At 61.0% G+C, this 19,463-nt stretch overlaps 2 protein-coding genes across 2 annotated transcripts; both read right to left on the bottom strand.

Annotated features, from left to right (window-relative positions):
- Window positions 1-791: 791 nt before the first annotated feature.
- On the bottom strand, window positions 792-11,970 carry LOC106145147 (uncharacterized protein C1orf167). The gene is made up of 12 exons (XM_078025299.1): window positions 11,701-11,970; window positions 11,454-11,590; window positions 10,623-10,738; window positions 10,038-10,212; window positions 8,221-8,396; window positions 7,665-7,836; window positions 5,878-6,063; window positions 5,644-5,790; window positions 4,790-4,998; window positions 3,176-3,293; window positions 1,166-1,409; window positions 792-1,019 (listed from the first exon to the last, which is right to left on the bottom strand). Exons 1-12 carry the CDS (start codon window positions 11,968-11,970, stop codon window positions 972-974), a joined length of 1,998 nt encoding a protein of 665 aa, XP_077881425.1. The 3' UTR covers window positions 792-971.
- A 260-nt stretch (window positions 11,971-12,230) lies between these two features.
- Window positions 12,231-14,501, bottom strand: LOC144368553 (uncharacterized protein C1orf167-like). The gene is made up of 2 exons (XM_078027732.1): window positions 14,432-14,501; window positions 12,231-13,497 (listed from the first exon to the last, which is right to left on the bottom strand). Exons 1-2 carry the CDS (start codon window positions 14,499-14,501, stop codon window positions 12,266-12,268), a joined length of 1,302 nt encoding a protein of 433 aa, XP_077883858.1. The 3' UTR covers window positions 12,231-12,265.
- Between the last annotated feature and the right edge of the window lie 4,962 nt (window positions 14,502-19,463).

Raw genomic sequence — 19,463 nt, 5'->3', positions numbered from 1 at the left:
TGGGAGGTCTTACCTTGCTGACAGGAAAGCAGTGAAGGTATAAATACTCTGAATAAAAATTTGTGCTGTAACACATCCAGAAATACCCTGAGACGCCAGATCTGCTATTGCTGTAGTCTCATGTGTGCAAACTACCAAAGCCAGTCATTTAAAAATACATTTACATTACATTTAAAAATATATATTTTTATAGTTATAGGTGGACAGAATGCCTTTATTTATTTTTATGCAGTTCTGAGAATCGAACCCAGTGCCTCACACATGCTAGGCAAGCGCTCTGCCACTGAGCCACAACCCCACTCCCCTCAATTACATTTTAAAAAGCAAAAAACACGGGGTTGGGGTTGTGGCTCAGCGGTAGAGCACTCGCCTAGCGCATGCGAGGCCCTGGGTTCAATCCTCAGCACCACATAAAAATAAGTTACTGTGTCCAACTACAACTAAAAAATATTTTTAAAAAGCAAAAAACACTTTAACGTTTTTCTTAGAATCTCTAAAATTGGTCATGTGGAATTTTGACTCCTCGTGATGGTCAGAGATCTTCAGAAACACCAGTTGACCTACCAGTATATCTGGGCTGTGTCCCTCAAGGATATGTCCCCAGACTACTATGCAGTGTTACATCTTGTGTTTTGTAGTGGCCCCTGCCCTCCTGCTAGGCCATCAGCCTCTTATCACCATTTGCTGTGTCAGAACTAACAGCTTCTGGTCTGGAGAAAACTGACAGTTCCCTTCAGGTGGTAAAAATTAGGACAGAACTTTTTTTTACTGTGTTTTCCAGTTTTTCTGTAATGGGCATATTTATTTTTTCCAATAAAAAAAACTTCACAAAAATTACTACTGTCCCCATGTACCTTCTTGATCCTAAGCTGCACATGATACATAATTTAAGTGTCCGCCTCCCTGACAGATGGAGATCCCAGCAGGTTCGACTCTATAACCAGGTCTGCACTGAGCAGATCCAGAGGTGCTCAGTGAATGTCTGCAGAGTGGCCTGCCACCCTGAGCCTGGAGGGCACCTAGGAATCAGGTAGGAGAGCTGTCCATGAGGGTGTTGGGCCTTTAGAGGAGCATCTAGCCAGCTGTCACCATGGACTGGTGATTCTAAAATCAGTGGTCAGAGGGTCACTTCTACACCTCCCACCCTGCCTGCACCCCACCCGACCTGCTTCCAAGGGGCTGGAGTGTCCATCAGCACGAGGCACCCTCTGCTGGCCAGCCTGGGCCAGTGCTCAAGGTCCATCCTCTGGGCCTGGGTCCATGGTTTCAGCCGCACTCTGAGCAGCGCCATCTGCCACTGGGCCCAGTGGGTCCAAAGGAGCCGCCTGAGCCCAGCCTGCTGAAGCTGGGTGATGGCAGCTTGCTGGACGTGGCCCTGGGCCGCTAACTGAGCCCAGGCCTTTAGGACCCTGGAGGAGAAAGAGGGGGGCTATACCAGAGGCCGCGGGGCCAGGATTCTAAGGCAGGTGGGACAGGAGCCCTCTCCAGTGTCCTCTGGGAAGGGCCTCCCCCACGCCTTTTGTGACGAATTGGGTTAAAATGAGTGTGGAGAGGGCTCTGGATAGGGACTAGCTTCCTGTTTATGTGGCAGAGAGGACGGTCCTGTCAGCTCTCCTCTGGTGCATCTGGCCCATGCTGAGCGCCTGCACTCTGGCCAGGCTGCGGGAACTGTCAGGCACTTCCCCAAGGAAGGTCCCCTGCTAGAGTGGCAGACCTGTGCTTTTGCCCCTGGCCTTGGCCCTGTGGTGGCCAAGATGGCCTCTCCCCATCATTCTCCTCACCCCACTCCTGCTCAATATGCCTTGCTGCTGGGAAAAACAAGCCCCCGGCCTGAGCCGGAGCTTGCTGGGGGCTGCCCTCGGACTGCACCACTCCCAGGCACTCGTCGGTCCGGCACTCAGCTTCCAGGCCGTGTGGACCTGTGTACCCACGGGGACCTGCCCAGAGCCACCTGGCCTGGGGCCTGGGCCTGTGCTCTCACTTCTATCTGCTGCTGGGCCTCACAGCACCATCCAAGGTCACTTGCCATGCCACCAAGGCCTGCTGGGCCTGGGCCCTCTGCTGTCTGTGCCCAGCCTTGCTCCACATGGCCTCTCCAGCAACGGTGCAGGCCTAGGCAACGTGCTGCTCCTGTGCCCAGGTGGCCACTCCAGGCCTCCTGCCAGTGGCAAATGAGGCCCCACTGCCCTTCTTCTCTGGCTGGACTCTGAGCCCGGGCCACCCCTGCCTCTCACAGGCTCACCCCAGTGCCAGGCCTGGGGGTACTGCAGAACAGGAGTGGAGAGGGGCCCAGCTGGCTTAGAGTCAAAAGTCACATTTACTTAAAATGACACCTGCTCGTCACCCACAATGTCACATAGGTTCACATGACTTGGCGTACATAGCCCTGTGCCCTAAAAACGTCTTGGCTAACAAACAGCAGAGAAAGCACTGCTTTCTTTCAGGGACCTTGACGCACATGGACCCCATCTTTGAATCTTGGCCTTGGGGGGCAGATGCCACCCTGGGAGGGGGCTGACCCAGCAGTGTGGGTTCATGGCCACTGCCAGCTTGCCCTGCCTGCCCTGGCAGCTGGCAAGAGGAAGGGAAAACATGATCCCCCACTCCAAGGGTCCAGAGCCAGCCCAGGCTGCTCAGAGGTGAGAGCAGAAACAGCAGTCGCTGAGTGGCCAGCCCACTGGGACCCTGGAGATGACTGCAAATCAGGGCCCAACAGGGGAGGAGACATTGTCCTCGTGGCTTAATTTCAGGGTATCGAGTCCCCAAAACGTTTCTTTTTACAATTTTTGTGATGTCTTTTGTTCCATGCCCAGCACCGAAAAGAAAAAAATCATGGTCTCCCTCTCTGGCAATCGTGGGTTTGATCAGGGCTGCGGCTGCCCACCCTGCCCCCCTTACGGTGGACGTCCGAGGCATTCATCTTCCATCCAATGGCACCTCTGAAACCTCAGCACCGACCTGGCCCAGTGGACTGCTGGGTGTGTCGGGCCATGGGGAGCGCAAGGGCTAGCCACCCCCCCCAAACACAAAACAAGAGGTTGGTGGTCACAGCCTCCTCTTGTCCGGGGTGCCCTCTTCATTCTCAGCCTGGGCCACCCGAGCATCCCAGCCCCCGGCTCGCTCCCTGCTCCCCCTGGGGTAGGATGAGCAGTGTCCCTGCCCCAGGCCCACCCACCTCTGCTTGTGCCTCCTTCGAGCCGCTGCCTGCCACCAGCCCTGGAACATGGCCCTCCGCAGGCCCCGGAGGTGGCCCTGCACCCACCTCTGGTACTTCTCATGCAGGACCTGCTGCCCTGGGACAGAGAGAGGCTGCAGTGCCCCTGAGCTCATCGGGCCCCTCCCCGGCCCAGCCCTCTGCCCTTCACCCACAAGGGAGCCGAGGCGGCCGCCCGGACTGACTGGGTTAGAGCGCTTCTGCGGCAGCTGACCATCCTCTGGTCACTAGGCCAACCCGACTCAGGGTGCCGTGGGGTGGTTCTGGTCTTAATTCCAGTACTGGGAATGGAACCCGGGGCGGCACCTCACTAAGCACAACTCGGCCACTGAGCTGCGCCCCCAGCCCCTGCCTTTCCAAAAAAGTTTTTGACAATGTTCAGGCATTGTTAGAATTCAGATTTCTAGTTTTTCTTTAAAACCAAGGAGGTCCTGCGTCAACATCGGTCAGCATTCCGGATGGGCAGGAATTGCGCTGGAGAAGCAGCTGTCTTCAGAGAGACAGATCAGGCGCTTCTCTGCCCATCAGCCTATTCATATAAGTCAGCCCCAAGATCCCTCCTGCTGTCCATGTCCTGTGCAATGCCCCCTCCCACACCTGAAGTGCAGCCTGGATTAACTGACCTGCTTCCAACCAATAGCATTCAGCAGAGGTGCAGGGGTGCTGACCAGGTCATAAACGACCAGCTTCTGGCGGGCACCCTCCCTGCCTCTTAGATCACTCACCTGCAGGGTGGGGGCAGCTGCCACTCACGCAGGGACCCTGCTGAGAGATGACACTACATCCCCACCTTCAGATGGCATGCAGCCTCCGTGCCTGGCCAAGCCACCCTGGACCCAGCACATGGACTCTGAGATACTGTCTGTGGCTCATGACTGGTCAACAGGGCGGGGCGCGGGCGGGGCGCAGCCCTTGCCTGGCACACCTGAGGCCCTGTGCTCCATCCCTGCCACTAAACACTTACTAAAAACTAGTTCTGGGGTCATTTGTTACACAGCAGGGATCACGGAGGCTCTAGCAGCCCTGATGATAGCTGGGCTCAGACAGAGCAGAGGAAACAGCCCCTCCCTCCAAGAAGCCAGTCTGTCTTGGGACCACGCCCTTCCTTCCCTGGCCACACCCCGTCCTACCCCCTGCCCTGGCATGTGCAGACAAACCCCCTGCCTCCACTGCTGAGCCACCCACCCACCCTGTTGAGGACCTGCCACCTGGGAGCTCCCACCAGTGACTCTGGGAGGCCAGGCTGGGGTGACAGGAGGAAGATGAAGGTGATCACAGTGGAACCGGGTAGGAACTGGGCTGTGGGCTGAGCTGTGTGGGGGGTCCCTAGATCCCCACGATCACCCCATGAGCTGGGTGCTGCATCATACCCCTTTTACAGGTGAGTAAGCTGAGGCTCAGGGGCCAAGTGGCTCCGTCAAGGTCCCTCCAGCCAGGGGAGGGAAGGCAGGGCCCCAGCCATGACTAGAGTCCCAACCCCCATCCTGCTCCGCCACCCGGTCTGTCCTGGGTGTGCCCTGCCGCAGGTGTGGAGCCCTGGGCCTCAATGATGACCCAGGCCCACGCCCGACTCACTCTGCCAACAGGAGTGCCAGCAGCGCAGCGCCTCCCGCGCCAGTCCCCGGCCCCGCTCCTGGTTTCGCTGCTCGGCCTCCTGCCACTGCGCCAGCCGCTGCCGCCACAGCCCCAGCGCGGTCCTGCAGCTCCGCTCCCAGGCCCGGTGGGCAGCCAACTCCCTCCGGGCACCTTGGGCTGTGGTCCAGTGGCTCCAGCTGAGGAGGACACTGGGAAGGGGCATGTCCACCCAGAGGCAGTCACTGTTACTGCCACCCTGGGCCAGGAGTCCCCTCTCTCCTCCCTTCAGCAGCAGGGAGGGCTTGGGTGACCCTCCCTGCTTCCATCAGGGGGTGGATGGGCTGCTGGGGCCTGGAGGGGGTCATGTGGCAGGTGATAGCGATAGGAAGGGCCCCCCCTCAGTACCAAGTCCCAAGCTCAGGCAGAACCAAACACAGCTGTGGCCCGAGCGCCCTGCTGTGCCCGGATGGACGCGCCCACTGGAGTGGGCACTACCACCGCCCCATCTTACGGAGCGTTTCAGCCACTCGCCCAGGTCACGCAGCCCGTGAGGTGCAAGTCTGGGCTATGCCCCGGGCAGACCACTCCTGGGCACTGTGCTACGAATGGATGGATGAATGCGCCCCAGCTGTGACCTCTGAGAGACACGAGGACCCTGCAGAGTGCCCACCCTCTCGGGAGGCAGGGCAGGAGGACGGGCATGGGAGGACCTGCATCAGGGGCCAAGCTGACGGGACATGAGAGAGGCCCCAAGGGAAGGCTGCCGTGAGGCCCAGACTGCGGGGAGAAGGGCCAGGGAACAGCCATCTCCCGCGTGGTGGGCAGCACAGCCCTGACGGGGGGAGGGGCCCTACCGCCTCTGCAGGCTGCGCTGGCACCACCTCGCTGCGCCCCGGGACTGCTGGGCCCGTGCCCACCAGAGCAGAAGGCTTTGCCTCTGCCGTCGCCGCCCAGCTGCCCACAGGAAGCTCACCCGGAGAGGCTCCAGGAGGACGGGGGTCCTGGGAGCCTGGGGAGGGACCCAGGCGCTGAGTCCTGGGTGCCCCTCCCCCCACTCCTCCCCTTGCCCATCCCCACCCTGCCCTCACCTGCTCCAGGGAACCTGGGGGTCACTGCAGCCCAGCCAGGCCTCTGCTCTCGGGCCACTGCCCCATGGCCCCAGGGCCGAAGTGGTCTCGCTGCCGCCTGACAGAGTGCCTTGAGCCCATGCCCTCAAGCGCCACCAGCTCAGGATGTGCCACAGGGTCCTCTCCCGCAGGCCCTGAGAGAAGGAGCTGCAGAAGAGGTGGCAGGGTCAGGGTCTCTGGCCAGAGCCGGGTGACGTCCCGGCTGCAGAGAGGCCGGCAGGAAGGGCTCCCCATGGGCAGACACGGGGCCAGAGGCCTGCCCCAGCCTCCAACCTGGCCGCACGCTAGGGTCATTAGGGGCTTCAAGAAACAGCAGTGCCCAGTGGGGTCCCACCCCGACATCCACCTAATGGCCAGGGTTCCCAGACCTTTCCACATCTCCCCTGGCACTCTGCTTGCATCACCGACTCCCAGGGGAGGGTGGGGATCGTGGCCCTGGTCGGGGGGGGGGGGGGGGGGGTGAGCTAGGCCCCAGGCCCAGTGACCCGACTCCAGAGCCCGCACACGCGCCACAGGATGTCTGCCGGCGCCTGGCCACGGAGACAGGAAAACCAAGGCCGGGGGTCATTTCCCAGCTGCAAGAACAGCAGGCCTGGGACGCACTGCAGGCAGCAGGGCAGCACCGGATGTTCTGAGAGTCATGAGGACTGAGTCCCAGGGAGGCAGGTGCAGCCCAGGAGGAGAGCTCGGCCCAGCATGCCCTGCCCGGCTCCGTCCCCAGCACCACACACACCAAAAGTGGATGTTTGAATTGGGGCACTATAATCATACATTTGGGCTTATTCTGACAAAATCATTTGATTTCAATCTCTATCTCCCTTCCCCCCTCCTCCCCCTGCCCCCTTCTCCACTCGGCTAGACTCCCTTTCTATCTTCTGTATACACACAAAGATGGAATTCCCTGTGGTACCTTTTCATATGAATATAACATGATTTTGTCAAATTCAATCCATTTATCTCCTCCCTCCCTCCCTCCCCCACTCCAGTTCCCCTGATCTTTTCTGGAGCTTTATGAAACCTGATCCCTCCCCCACCTCTTCCCTTTGTTTTGCTCTAGTTTTTGCAGGAGAGAAAACATTCCACCTTGATTTTGAATCTGACTTGTTTCACTAGCATGATTTTCCCCATTTCCATTTCATACCTAGCACCAAAAAAACCCAAAAAATTAAATTAAAAAAAGACTGAGGGTCCAAATGGGCCAAGTGTATGGGGGGATGATTGATACCAGGTGTGGCTTTCAAGAACAGATTTTTTTTTTTTTTGAGATGGGGTCTCTAATGTTGCCCAGTTCATGATTCTCTTGCCTCAACTTCCTGAATAGTTGGGATCATGGGCAGGTGCCACTGTGCCCAGTTAAACTGGGCATATAGCCCAGAGCCCTGCATAGACTAGGAGAGAGCTCTCCAGCTGAGCTGCACCCCCAGGCCCGGGAGGGAATTCTTGATCCCGCAGTTCCGGGTTTGTCTTCTCTGACATCCCTGCGGGAGCACGGTCCTCCTGATCACCTTCCCCTCACTCTCAAATGTCAGTCTGGGACCTGAACCCTGGCCCCTGCTGTCCTGGGAAGGCATCTCCACCATCCTGGCAGCTCCCTGCTCAGGTCACCTGGCCACCTCCCAGGGCCTAGGACCTCCTGTGCCCACCCCTCGATGGGGCCACAGGGAGGAGCCATGTGGCCTGTGGGACACTGCGCTCCTATGCCCACCCTGTGCCCAGGCCAACCTTAGGCCACGCTCCTGGGCACCTACGTAGCCTGCTGGTGCTGACAGAGCCGTGTCCTCCACAGCCGCAGTGCCTGGGTCAGGGTCAGTCTCCGGCAGGCCTCCTGGAGGGAGCCCTGGCCTGGCCCCTGGGGTGGCCCCTGGGCCTGGGCCACTCTCTGAAGGCCGCGGGCTGTGGTGGCTCCAGGGCTTGAGCTACCTGAGAGGCAGGGAGCTGGGTGAGTCCCTCCCCCTCTGCCTCAAGGCCCAGGGCCTCTCCCTCAGGGTCATGGCCCTCCCACTGCCTCCCGTCCTCCCCTCTAGGGCACCTCCAAGGCCAGGAGCCTCCTGACACCAGGCACCAGTCCCTTCCAGGCAGGACGTGGGACAGCCTGGCACTAAGTGAGTTGTGGGAGGAAGTCCCTCTCACACCAGCTCAGCTCATGTAGGGGACCAGGAATGTGGCCCACCCTGGGGACACCCCCACCCAGAGCACCCCCAGGCCAGCAGGTTGCGCCCCCAGAAGCCCCCACTTCTATCACCTCCCGTCGTAAGAGTGACAGAGTGGCCAGGGGACCCTTGCTCTTGTCCGTCACTCGCTCACCCGCCTTCTTCAGGCAGAGGGACAGCCGGGTCACCTTGGTGCCCTCTGAGGCTCGGAGCTGCTTCATCTGCACCCACCGTCCCAGGCACACTCTCAGGGTCTCCAGCCTGGGGTCAGCCGGGGGGTTCTGGACCTGGGCTCCTCTTGGTGCCAGCTGTTGCCAGGCCCCCGAGCACCTACAAGAGCCAGGACAGTGGTCAGCCCCTGCCCCACGGAGACACGCCCCTGAGTGTGGGGGGTGGAGGGCCAGCACCTTGGCCCTTCCGAGCTCCCGCTTTCTCATCTATGAAACAGGACTTGAGTTATCCCAAAAGAAAAGGGGGCAGTAGAACACCGTGTCCCTGAATGCCCCTTTCTCTTCCCCAAACACCCAGCCACACTGAGGGGACGGCCAGGGCAGGCCTGGGCTGGGAAGTCCAGACCCAGGGACCAGGCCATCTTGAAGGACGCTGGCTCCTCCGAGGCACCTGGGAGCCAGGCGAGTTGGGTCATCTGCGGAAGCCGCTTCCTTGCTCGTGCACAGGGACAGCTCCCTGGGTGCTGGTCAGGCCAGCCAACAAGCCCGCTCAGGGTGGCCACGTCACTGCCTCTGTGGCCTGAGGTACAAACACCTCCTGGGACAGACGTGGAACTGAAAGGTGTCATTCACTCAGCCACCGCTAGACAGGAGGTGGCCCAGGGAGAGGAGGCGCTGCTCAGGCAAACAAGGTGGGGCTGGAGGTGCCGTCCCTCGGCCTGTCACCAGCCTGTCACCACAGACGGACGGGGCAGCCGCACACCTCCTGTGAGCTCTCCCAGGAACTCGCGGCTCCCGCTATCTCCAGCCCTTTCTTGGGCTCTCTGGCCACCTGCCCACTGTCCCTGACAACTGCTGTGAGGACCGGAGCCTGCCCTGCTCAGCCACAGCACTGTCACCTCTGGGAGCCCAAGTGGCTGCTTCCGCCCTGCGCCAGTCAGTTCTCCAGTCTCTCCCTCCAGTGGCCACCACCTTGCCCTTAGGGTAAAATGTCAATTTCTTCCCATGGCCTGGAAGGCCCGTGACCTGCCCCACAGGCCTTTCCAACCTCTTCTCCGGTCCGACCTGCCAAGGCCCGGCGAGAAGAGACGCTGTTCTTGAGCCTCCCGAGCCTCCCGAGCCTCCGCTCCTGGGCGGCTCTGCGCACTCGCTTCTCTTTGCCTGGCCAAGGCCCTGCTCTCTCCTTTCCACCTTCACAGCCCTGCTGGACCCCGGTTTAGGCCACTTCCTGTGTTAAAAGTTCTCGGGGCAGTCCCCACGGGGGAATCACAGATTCAAACGACTGCACAGCGCAGCCGTTCCCCAGATCAGAGGCACACAACGTGTGTCGACTTCAAACCGAGCATCGGGAGCCCGGCGCCCACCAGGGTTAGTTAGTGATGGGGTCATTGCTCCTGTTTTTACGTGGGGGATGGTATTGCGACATGCCCCGCAGGCTGGGGACGGCGGTGGCACCTGCAGTCCCAGCTATTCAGGAGGCCGAGGCAGGAGGATTGCTTGAGCCCAGGAGTTCAAGACCAGCCTGGGCAACAGAGCAGATGCTCCCCACCAAAAAGAAACGGACAGCTCTGTGATCCTCCGCCTCAGCCTGGTGCTGTTCACATACACCTGCCCCCAGCAGCCGGGGTCCTGCTGCCGTGTGGGTGCAGTGGGGCCAGGAGCGCCCTGGCTGGGCTGGCCCGTCTCAGGCCTGCTGGTCAGTGGCGGCTGTTTTCATTTTGGATGCGCTTCCTGCCTCTCAGTGTCAGGAGTTGACTTAGAGGCAAGTGTCCCCACTCCCACCCTCCTCCACGCCCCCTACCTGGGCAGCCAAGCTCTCTGCAGCTGGGAGGTCACTGAGGCACCTGCAGCACTTGGGTGCCAGGCCTGTGGGGGGCTGGCCATCCTCCGAGTCCTCTGTGGGGCTCCAGGTGCCTCCTCCAGGACCGCCCGCTCCTGCCTGGTCCTGTCCTCCAGGTGGTACTGCAGGAGGGAGACTGGGAAGAGGAGGAAGAGAGTGAGCGAGGGAGGATCTGGCCAGGAGGGGCCGCTAGACTGCGCCTTCCGGGCCTTCCCAGCTCTGGGGCCATGAGTAAGTGAGGAACAGTCCTTCGTTCAGGCCTCCAGCCTTGGCCTCCATCAGCATCAGAAACACAAAAAGACAGTTTGTGCCTCACCTGCTGTGTGCCCTCAGACTCATTACTTCACGTCTCTGGGCCTCAGTTCTCCAAGAATAAAATGGGCCCAATGAATTCCCCAAGAGAGCTCACAGTGAGGACCAAATGAGATCGTCAGAGAAGTTGCCAAAACAAATACTTCGTCAACTCATTCACCCAGGACCCACGGCCTGCAGGCCTGCCGGGGGCACTCTGTCCCCAACACCCCCTTTCCAGTGCCCCCACCTCACCTGCCAGCTGCTGCAAGGCCTGCAGGACCTGGACTCGCTCGTCTCCATCATCCGCTCTCTGCCCAGGCCGCAGTGGACGAGGCCGGGATCCCTCCTCCTGCCTCTGTCTCCCTGGACTGAGAAACAGACGACCCAGTGGAGGAAGTGCACGGGTCCCCACTGTCCCCTCCAGCTGGCTACAGGGGCTGGGAGCTGGGGGAGCCGAGCACCCCGCCCCAGACAACGCATTTATTCCTGATTACGGAAGCTGTCTGGGAGCGGCGGGTTCTGCTTTTGCCTTCTTCTTCTTTTTAAATTTTTTTTTAGTTATTGATGGACCTTTAGTTTATTTATTTAGATGCGGTGCCGAGAATCGAACCCAGGGCCTCGCTTGTGCTCGGCAAGCGCCCCACCGCTGAGCCCGGCCCAGCCCTTGCTTTATTCTTTCTTTATGGAGAACTTCCCCCTGCGCTGGGCTGGGAGCCAGGGCCTGCCCCGGGCCAGGCAAGCGCTCCACCGCGCGCTACAGACCCAGCCTGGGTTCTTTTTAGATCAAGCATGCTTGCTGTCACCATCGGAAACGGCACCAGTAAAGGGATGGAAAGGAGGAAACGGAGAAAGAGGGGAGACGTTTCTAAAGTCCTCATGAACAGCACCCGGGGTTCGCCCGACCTCGCACCCTGCGGTCCTGCTTCCCAGGCTGCAGGGCTAGAGTGATGCTCCAAGACAGCTTGTGCCCAGGTCTCTGTCCACACCTGCTCCTCCGTCCTCCTCTTGTTGGGAGGAGGAACAGAGGACAGCAAGGCAGGGGGCAGGGTGGGGGTGCCAGCTGCCTGGGCCACACAGACCAACCTGGGGGTTCCAGCCGACCTGCACCTCTGGGCAGGGTCCACCACTGCTCTTCCCAAGGAAGGGCCGTGACAAGGGGGTCTGGACACAGACTGGACATGGGGGTGCCCTTGCTCCTGCCGCAGAGCCAGGCTTCTCCACTGGACCAAGAGAGAAGGGACAGGGGGTGTCGGTCATGGCCTTGAACGAACCTCCCCAGGAGACACCAGGACCTCGTCACCTCCCCCGGCCCAGCTTGGAGACCCCTGACCTTTCGGAAGCTCTGGGCTAGCAGGGCCTTGGTGTGTCGTCCCCAGGCCGCCTCCAGCTGTGCCTCCCGGAGCCACAGGGCCCATCGCAAGGCCCGAAGGCCCTTTCGCAGCAGGCGCCTGCGGCTCAGAGCCACTGCCGTGGTCACTGCCCACCGCCTCCAGGCCAAGCGTCTCCAGGCTCTGAAACATCTGGACAGTCGCTGCCAGCTGAGGACAGACCAGGCTGATTGGGGAGGGACCCGGCCCTCCCACCACAGGGGCAGCGGCATCTGGGCCCTTCCTGTGGGGCCTTTCCAGCAGTCGCAAGGGGCTGGCCCTGGCCACGCAGGACAACCTCCCTCTCGCTAACAGCTGGACAAGAAGTCCCAGCAGGAGAGCTCCCGGGACCAGGGACCAATGACTCCCTTTGCCTTCCTGGAAGACACTTCCTCTCCTGTGGCTCTGCCATCGCCCGCCTGCCTCTCCCACCCACCACAGCCATGGCCTCACCGGGCTGCCTGGGGCTCCAGGGTCACACCGTTAAGGGCCTCGCGCTGTGGGAAGCAAGAGGACACAACACCGCGCTCAGGCCGGGGAGCAGGAGGCCCTGCCTGCTGGGAGCCCCACCCTGGCCCAGCCTCCTCCAGCCTCCACCTGCCGGCCGCTCCTCCTCGCAGAGGTGGCATCTGAGGGACAGGAAGCCGTCCTCTCGGCCTCCCTGTCTGCCTGCTCCGGCAGGGGCTGCTCTCCTCCTTCCTGCCCGAGGAGGGCATCCCCAGTGGCGCTGGAGGAGGCTGAAGAAGTGCCTCTGGCCTCCGAGCTGCCCGTCCCTCCAGCGAGACTGGGGATCCCCATGGCCTCCCAGCCACGTGGAGGCTCTGGGGGACACTTGTCTCCTGGTCCTGGGGGCTGGGCGGGAAGGACCTCCTGCTCAGAGTCAAAGAAGTTCCCCGTGAACGTCCCCAGAGCGGTGGTGAACGACTCCGGCTGGCTGAGTGCTCCAGGGTCTGTGGGGGCCTGGACCCCCCAAGTCTCTAGGAGGCCGCGGGGGCGTCTCTTCTCATCCCGGGAAGCGTGAACAGGCTGGCTGGGCTGGGGGCGGGCAGGGAATGCCTGGCCACGGCGGGTGCGGGGGCCCCACGGTGCATGGCCAGGGGGCTTCTGGGACACTCTGCACCTGAGGCCAGTGGCCTCTTGCTCCAAGCGCTTCACAGAGGCCAGCAGCAGGCAGGTGGCGCTGGGGGGCGGGGCCCGAGCCTGGCTCTGGGCAGGGACAGCTAAGTCCTCCAGGGTGAGGGGCTCCCCCACCAGCCTGCCAGTCCGGCTCTCCAGGTCACGCCAGGCTCTGGGACCTGGCCGTGGGCATCCATCCAGTGGACCGAAGCCTGTGGCCGGCCTGAAGTTGGAGCAGGGGGCCAGTGTGGCCCCGGGGACCTGCCTCATGCAGAGGGGCAGGTGAGCCCGCGGCCTGTGGCTTTCCCGGAGGGAGCTGCTGCCCGTCCCCCCAACATGCAAGTTCTTCTGCTGAACAGGGGACTCTCGCACCTTCCCCTGGGGCCTCCCAGCCAGTGACCACAAGTTGCTCTGTTGCTGGAAACCTGAAGTGTCCAGCCAGCAAGTCGTGTCCTTCAGGGGCAGGCCCAGGTGGGCAAGAGGACTGGCCAGGTTGCTCTGCACTCTGCAGGGATCCTGGGGCAGTGCCGTTCCTGGAGAGGGTGTGGTAGGCGGCCCTTCCCTTGTGACCTGGCATATGGGCACCGACTGGCCATTTCCATGGCTCAGGCCACTTTCCAGGCCCCTCAGAAATCTTCGCTGCTCTGCAGAGAGGAGAGACAGTCATGGGAGAACTCAGGTGGTCAGTGGTCAGGTGGGCCAGGCCTCAGCTGGGACGGGGCAGGGTCCCAGCTCTGTCTCCTGGGTGGACAGTGGGATCTTAGAGCCAAGAAGTGACGTGGTCTGACATGAAACCTGACTGCGTGGAGCATGGACAGGGGAGGGGACAGAAGGACAGACACACAATGAGGAGGCTCTTGAGAGGTAACAGCGGCGGGGACGGAGGTGGGTACCGGGAAGACTCAGGTACACTGGGAGGGTAGCTTAGAAGAGGGGGCAAAGGGAAGAGAATAATGGAGGGTCCCCCCTCAATGTTGGGCTCAAGTGGAGACAATGGGTGCCCCAGGCAGGGGTCACAGGCAGGGGTCACAGGGGGGGCCACAGGCAGGGGTCACAGGGGGGCCACAGGCAGGGGTCACAGGGGGGCCACAGGCAGGGGCCACAGGGGGGTCACAGGGGGGTCACAGGCAGGGGCCACAGGGGGGTCACAGGCAGGGGCCACAGGGGGGTCACAGGCAGGGGCCACAGGGGGGTCACAGGGGGGTCACAGGCAGGGGTCACAGGCAGGGGCCACAGGCTGGGGGAAGGCAGCTGGAGGCCAACTCGGGGGATGTGCAGTGGGGTTCGGAGCCCTTCCTCAGTCCCCAAGGCCCCTCTTCAGAGTGCAGAGTGTCCCCGCTGTCTCACAGCCCCGGAGCCAGAGCAGGGAGGGCCCCTGCCCACCAACCCTGGCATCTCAGCCAGGGGCACCAGCCGGGCCCACTCCTGGTCCTGCCTGCGATGCCTCCCAGGCCCCAGGCTGGGGAGAGTTTGTCAGAGGCCCAGCCGACCCTGGGAAACCCACCCTCAGGCCTGCCCGGGAAGGGGCTGAGTCTGTCCCGAGAGGGGACCCTACCCGGGCCCACTGAAGCCTCTTGCCTGGCCTCCAGGGGGTTGCAGGCCCTGGGGGCACATTCTCCTTATAGCTGGTGACAAGTCTTGGCTCCATGGACTGTGGGGACAGCAGTGTCCTCAGTTCACACCACAATGGACGGTCTGGCCTGTTCAATCAGAGGGGCTGCGTGGGGGCTGCGTGGGGGCTCCGTGGTGGAGCACATGCCTGGCGCGCACAAGGCCCTGGGTTCCCCAGCACCCCAACAAGCACAGACAAATCCCATGGGCTCTGCAGGGACAGGACAAGGTAGCGTGGCCGTGAGTGCCCTGTTCCCCACCTCCACCCCGCAGCAGCTCCCCCAGCCTGGCCACGGCCGCTCACTGCTTGAGCCCCAGGTCTCCTCTCCTCTCCTTCAGTGTCCCCTCTCCCCATAGTTGCCTCTGGCCCAGCGCTCCTCACACTGACCACACATCCCCTAGGGACTCTCATTCCAGGCAGCCCCTCAAGGTGACCTGGAGGAGGGCCAGCCCCCTCAGCTTCCTGGTGCCTCCTCCAAACCACTCCCCTCCCTCCTCTGAAACCCCCTGGCTCCGAGCTGAGTGGCCGGGAAGGACGTCAGGCCTCACCCTGAGGCTTCAGAGTTCAGCTCTTGCTGGGTTCATCCTCACCTTCCCAGCACACGCCCGTCTGAATTCTTGGTGAGTCATCATCCACCCAGAGTCCCTGACCTTCTCCTCCCCCAACATCCTGTCCTTCACCTGATCTCAGCCACCTGCCCCCAGGTCCCCTGTCCTTCCCCTGTCTTTCCAGCTCACTCCCTCCAGCGTCCCAAGCCCAACAGTCCTTCCTGTCACGAGACCCAACCCTCTGAGCCAACCGCCTGGCCCTCAGACATTCCCTCACCCCTTTGACGTCCTTCCCTCCTTCACAGCCAGTGATCAAGCATGTAATCCCCCAGCCCCTCCCTCCTACTGTCCCAGTCTTTTGGCAAAATTAAGAGGCTGGGTAAAGGCGGCCACCTGTGCCCTGGGCTGCACCTGAGCAGGTGAAAGTGGACAAAGCCCTGATGGCCTTGTTCAGAGTCCTGTCCTCTGGCCTCCAGCCTCCAGACCCTGCCGGAGGATCAGACTCCAGTCCTCTCCCTCCAGGACCTGCTCCTCACTCCTCCTTGTCCCCTGCACCCCCTTCAGCACATGGCTGCAGCCTGGCTCTCCTGCCAGGACCAGCCCGACCGCCACACCTTGCACTCATGGTGTCTTCCCACCACCTCCAGGGGCCTCGCTGTGAGCCGGGAAAAGCACCAGGGGCAACCATGGGCCCCTGGCAGACTCAGCCCAGCACCAGGGCACAGAGCTGGGGGCGCTGGGGGGGAATTATATGCTTGATCACTAACTGTGAAGGCTGCAATGTCAGCCCCTACTACTCAGAAGTCCCCTCCCCGCCCTCTAGCACTGCCCCCTGCCTTACTGAATCATTTCACATGTAGGTGGTTAACTTCTATAGTAAAAAACAAACAAACAAACAAAAAAACACTAAAATAGTGCAGGGTCCTGGGTTCAATCCTCAGCACCAAAGAAACAAGTCCAAATAAATAAATAACACACACACACACACACACACACACACACACACACACACACACACACAGGTCCTGGGCCATCTATCTTCTCACCTGGCCATCACACCCACACCCCAGTCCGCCCGGCCCACCACGTTGACCTCACTTCCATCTGGCCTGCCCCAGCTCCCGGCCAAGCTGCGCTCCTCCAGGTGAACACCAAGACCTCAGCTCTCAGCACTTGGGGTTTTTGAGGCCTCGGGGCACAGGGCTGGTGGTCCTTTCTGGAGGCCTCCCTGAGCTGACCCCAGGATGCTCCTCTCTGGTCCCCTTCCCCCTCCCTGCACGCTCTTCCCAGGCTCCTCTGCTGATGCCTCCTTGGTGGCAAGGCCAGGGCTGAGCCCTACCCTGTGGTCTCAGCCTCAGGTATGCATGGCCTCGCCTAGCCCCAGACCTGTCCACCGGCCAGCAGACCAACCAGGGAGACCCACACCTCCTCCACACCTCTGCCAGATGTTTAATGGCCATCTCCTCATCAGGAGGTTCAAATCCCAATTCCGGCATACCTCCAAACAAGCTCTCTCCCAGAGCTTCCCCCCCTCTCACGCCCTCAGTCATCCAACTCAGTCCACCTTCCACAAGTATCCAAAACATGAGCCTGGGCATGGCCTCCACCTGCACCTCCCTGGGTAAGCCTCCCCCACCTTCTGCCTCCCAACTGGGCCCCCTGCCTCTACTCTGTGCCCTCCCTTGACATCTAACTCCCCACACAGCAGCCTGAGTGATCCTGGAACACTCAGATCAGATCTACCCTGCCTCAACTCAGACATTATGGCTCCCAGCCCTCTCCATGCACTGCCAAGGCCTTCCAGGCCCTGTGGCAGGAGCTGGCACACTGTGACCAGGGCATGACTTGTATTACACATAACAAAGCCATATCCATCTGCTTATGGACGGTCAGCTTTGAGGCTGTAATGGTGGAGTTGAACAGTCACCACAGACACCTTCAGGCCAACAAAGCCTTAAAACATTTACTCTCTTAGCTTGCTGCAGCACTGCACACCTGTAATCCCAGCAGCCAGGAGGCTGAGGCAGGAGGATTCCAAGTTCAAAGCCAGGTTCAGCAACTTAGTGAGGCCTTAAGCAACTCAGGGAGACCTTGTCTCAAAAAAAAAAAAAAAAAAAATATATATATATATATATATATATATATATAGAAAAGGGCAGGGGCTGTGGCTCAGTGGTTAAGCGCCCTTGGGTTCAATTCCTGGAACCAAAAAAACCCAAACAAAATATTTACTGACTGACATTCAGGAGGTGTGCTGGCCTCTGCTGGCTGACTCTGTTACCTTCCTGACCTCAGCCCTGCTCCTCGCTCACTCTGCTCCAAACTCATCGGCTTGGCTGTTTCGCCAACATGCCACGCATGCTCCCAGCACAGGGCCTTTGCACTGGCGGTTCCCTCTTTCTGGAACTCTCTTTCCCTCATGCTTTCAAGTCCTTCTCAAACGTCCAGCAAGCCTTTCCTCCACGGCTCTCTCCCCAACTGCAGCACCCTATCAGCTCCTACTCTCTTTACCTGGCATTATCTTCCTCCATGGCAGGTGCCACCACCCACAGTACTAAAGGAATCACCGTTTCTTCCTTTAGTGCACGGAGCCACATGAGAAGGGACCACTGTCTTGTCCCCCTGCTGTACTGGCAGGACTAATGAGAGCTGGGCCCCGAGAGCAGGGCTTATAAACGCGCCTTCAATGACTGAACCACGCTAAGCACTGCACAGCCTTCAGCAGGCCCTGAAGCCCTAAGACTTAGGTTCCGGGTTTTAGAAATGACCATACTGGAACTTGGCAGGCCTGCCTGTCCAGCACCAGGCTACAGCTAGCTGGTCAGCCGCTGCAGAGGGGCCAAACCAGGGCTGACTTCTAACCAGGTCCGCCCCTCCCCCGCCGCCTGCCAAAGTTGACTGGAGACAGCTTGGTCCACAGGATCCCCTCCTACCCGCCCGGCCCGGGTCCATCTACCATCTCTGCTCCCCTCACCGCGTTGCCCCATCCCTCTCCACTCCAGGACACTCAGAGCCTCCTCTTCCCACCAAGAGACAGCAGGCGGTTTCCTGCCCCCACGTGCAGCAGTCTTCCTTCCTCGCTCAGTACGGTTTGAACCTGAAGGGGACCCCAGCAGCTGGCCGCTAACGACCAAGACAGGTGGTGCGCGGACTCCGCGAGCAAGCCCCGGCCCCGCCCGCCACACCCCACCGAGCCACCCCCACCGAGCCACCCCCACCGAGCCACACCCCACAGAGCCACCCCCACAGAGCCACAACCCCACAGAGCCACCCCCACAGAGCCACAACCCCACTGAGACACACCCCCACCCAGCCACCCCCACCGAGACACACCCCCACCCAGACACCCCAAGGAGACACACCCCACCGAGACACACCCCACAGAGCCACCCCCACAGAGCCACCCCCACAGAGCCACAACCCCACTGAGACACACCCCCACCCAGACACCCCAAGGAGACACACCCCCACCGAGACACACCCCACAGAGCCACCCCCACCGAGACACACCCCACAGAGCCACAACCCCACTAAGCCATCCCCACCGAGACACCCCAAGGAGACACACCCCCACTTAGCCACCCCCACCGAGGCACCCCCACCGAGACACACCCCACAGAGCCACAACCCCACCGAGACACACCTCCACCGAGACACACCCACTGAGACACACCCCCACCTAGCCACCCCCACAGAGCCACAACCCCACCAAGACACACCCCCACGGAGCCATCCCCCACCGAGCCACACCCACCGAGCCACACCCACTTAGCCACCCCCACCAAGGCACACCCCCACCAAGACACACCCCCACCCAGACACCCCAAGGAGACACACCCCCACTTAGCCACCCCCACCGAGCCACTCCCCCACCGAGCCACACCCCCACCGAGCCACACCCTCACGGAAGGCCTTTTTTATAAAAGGTACCCGCCCAGGCCCCACCCACAAGGCCCCGCCCACAGCACCCCGGGAGCCACACCCCCAGCCCTTTTTTTTACGTTTTATAAAAGGTACCCGCCCAGGCCCCGCCGCAGGTCTGCGCTCGCGTGGGCCCGGGTTCACTGGGGCACGGCTTCTGCGCAGTGTCTGCACCTGGGTACCGGCCCAGACCCTGTGCATACCGTTGCGAGGCCCCTGACCCGGAACAACCTTGCTTCCTGCGTGAGTTCCCTCCAAAACGGACTGGAATCCACCCTGTCCCACCTCCTCTGCGGTGAGTGTGGCACAGTCACTTCCCTCCAACCTCCAAACCTTCCTCCTGCATTTTCCACCTGCCAAGCCTTTGCCCACGCTGTTGCCCACTCTCTGCCATGCCTTTCTTCCCTCCGTGCAGATTGGATGCTCTCCCCTTTAAAACACCCGCGGGGAGAGGAGAGAACACTGGGATCCGAGTCTTAAGACTTGTGCTCCAGAGTATTGGGCTGCTGGGTGACTTTAGGCAAGTCCT

This window comes from Ictidomys tridecemlineatus, chromosome 11, assembly GCF_052094955.1.
Source record: "Ictidomys tridecemlineatus isolate mIctTri1 chromosome 11, mIctTri1.hap1, whole genome shotgun sequence".
Classification (NCBI taxonomy): Eukaryota; Metazoa; Chordata; class Mammalia; order Rodentia; family Sciuridae; genus Ictidomys; species Ictidomys tridecemlineatus.
Note: the sequence above shows the minus strand (reverse complement) of the source record. Positions and strands in the feature narration are given on the sequence as shown.

Bases quoted from the DNA above. Each gene is read 5' to 3' on its own strand.
- LOC106145147 (XM_078025299.1), bottom strand. From the start codon at position 11,970: ATGCCGCTGCCCCTGTGGTGGGAGGGCCGGGTCCCTCCCCAATCAGCC. The intron at 10,213-10,622 runs GTGAGGTGGGGG...TCCTCTTCCCAG, and splicing joins GGCCTTGCAGCAGCTGGCAG to TCTCCCTCCTGCAGTACCAC. The intron at 1,410-3,175 runs GTGGGTGGGCCT...TTTCTCCTCCAG, and splicing joins CGAAGGAGGCACAAGCAGAG to GGTCCTAAAGGCCTGGGCTC.
- LOC144368553 (XM_078027732.1), bottom strand. From the start codon at position 14,501: ATGGAGCCAAGACTTGTCACCAGCTATAAGGAGAATGTGCCCCCAGGG. The intron at 13,498-14,431 runs GCAAGAGGCTTC...TCCTCTCTGCAG, and splicing joins TGCAACCCCCTGGAGGCCAG to AGCAGCGAAGATTTCTGAGG.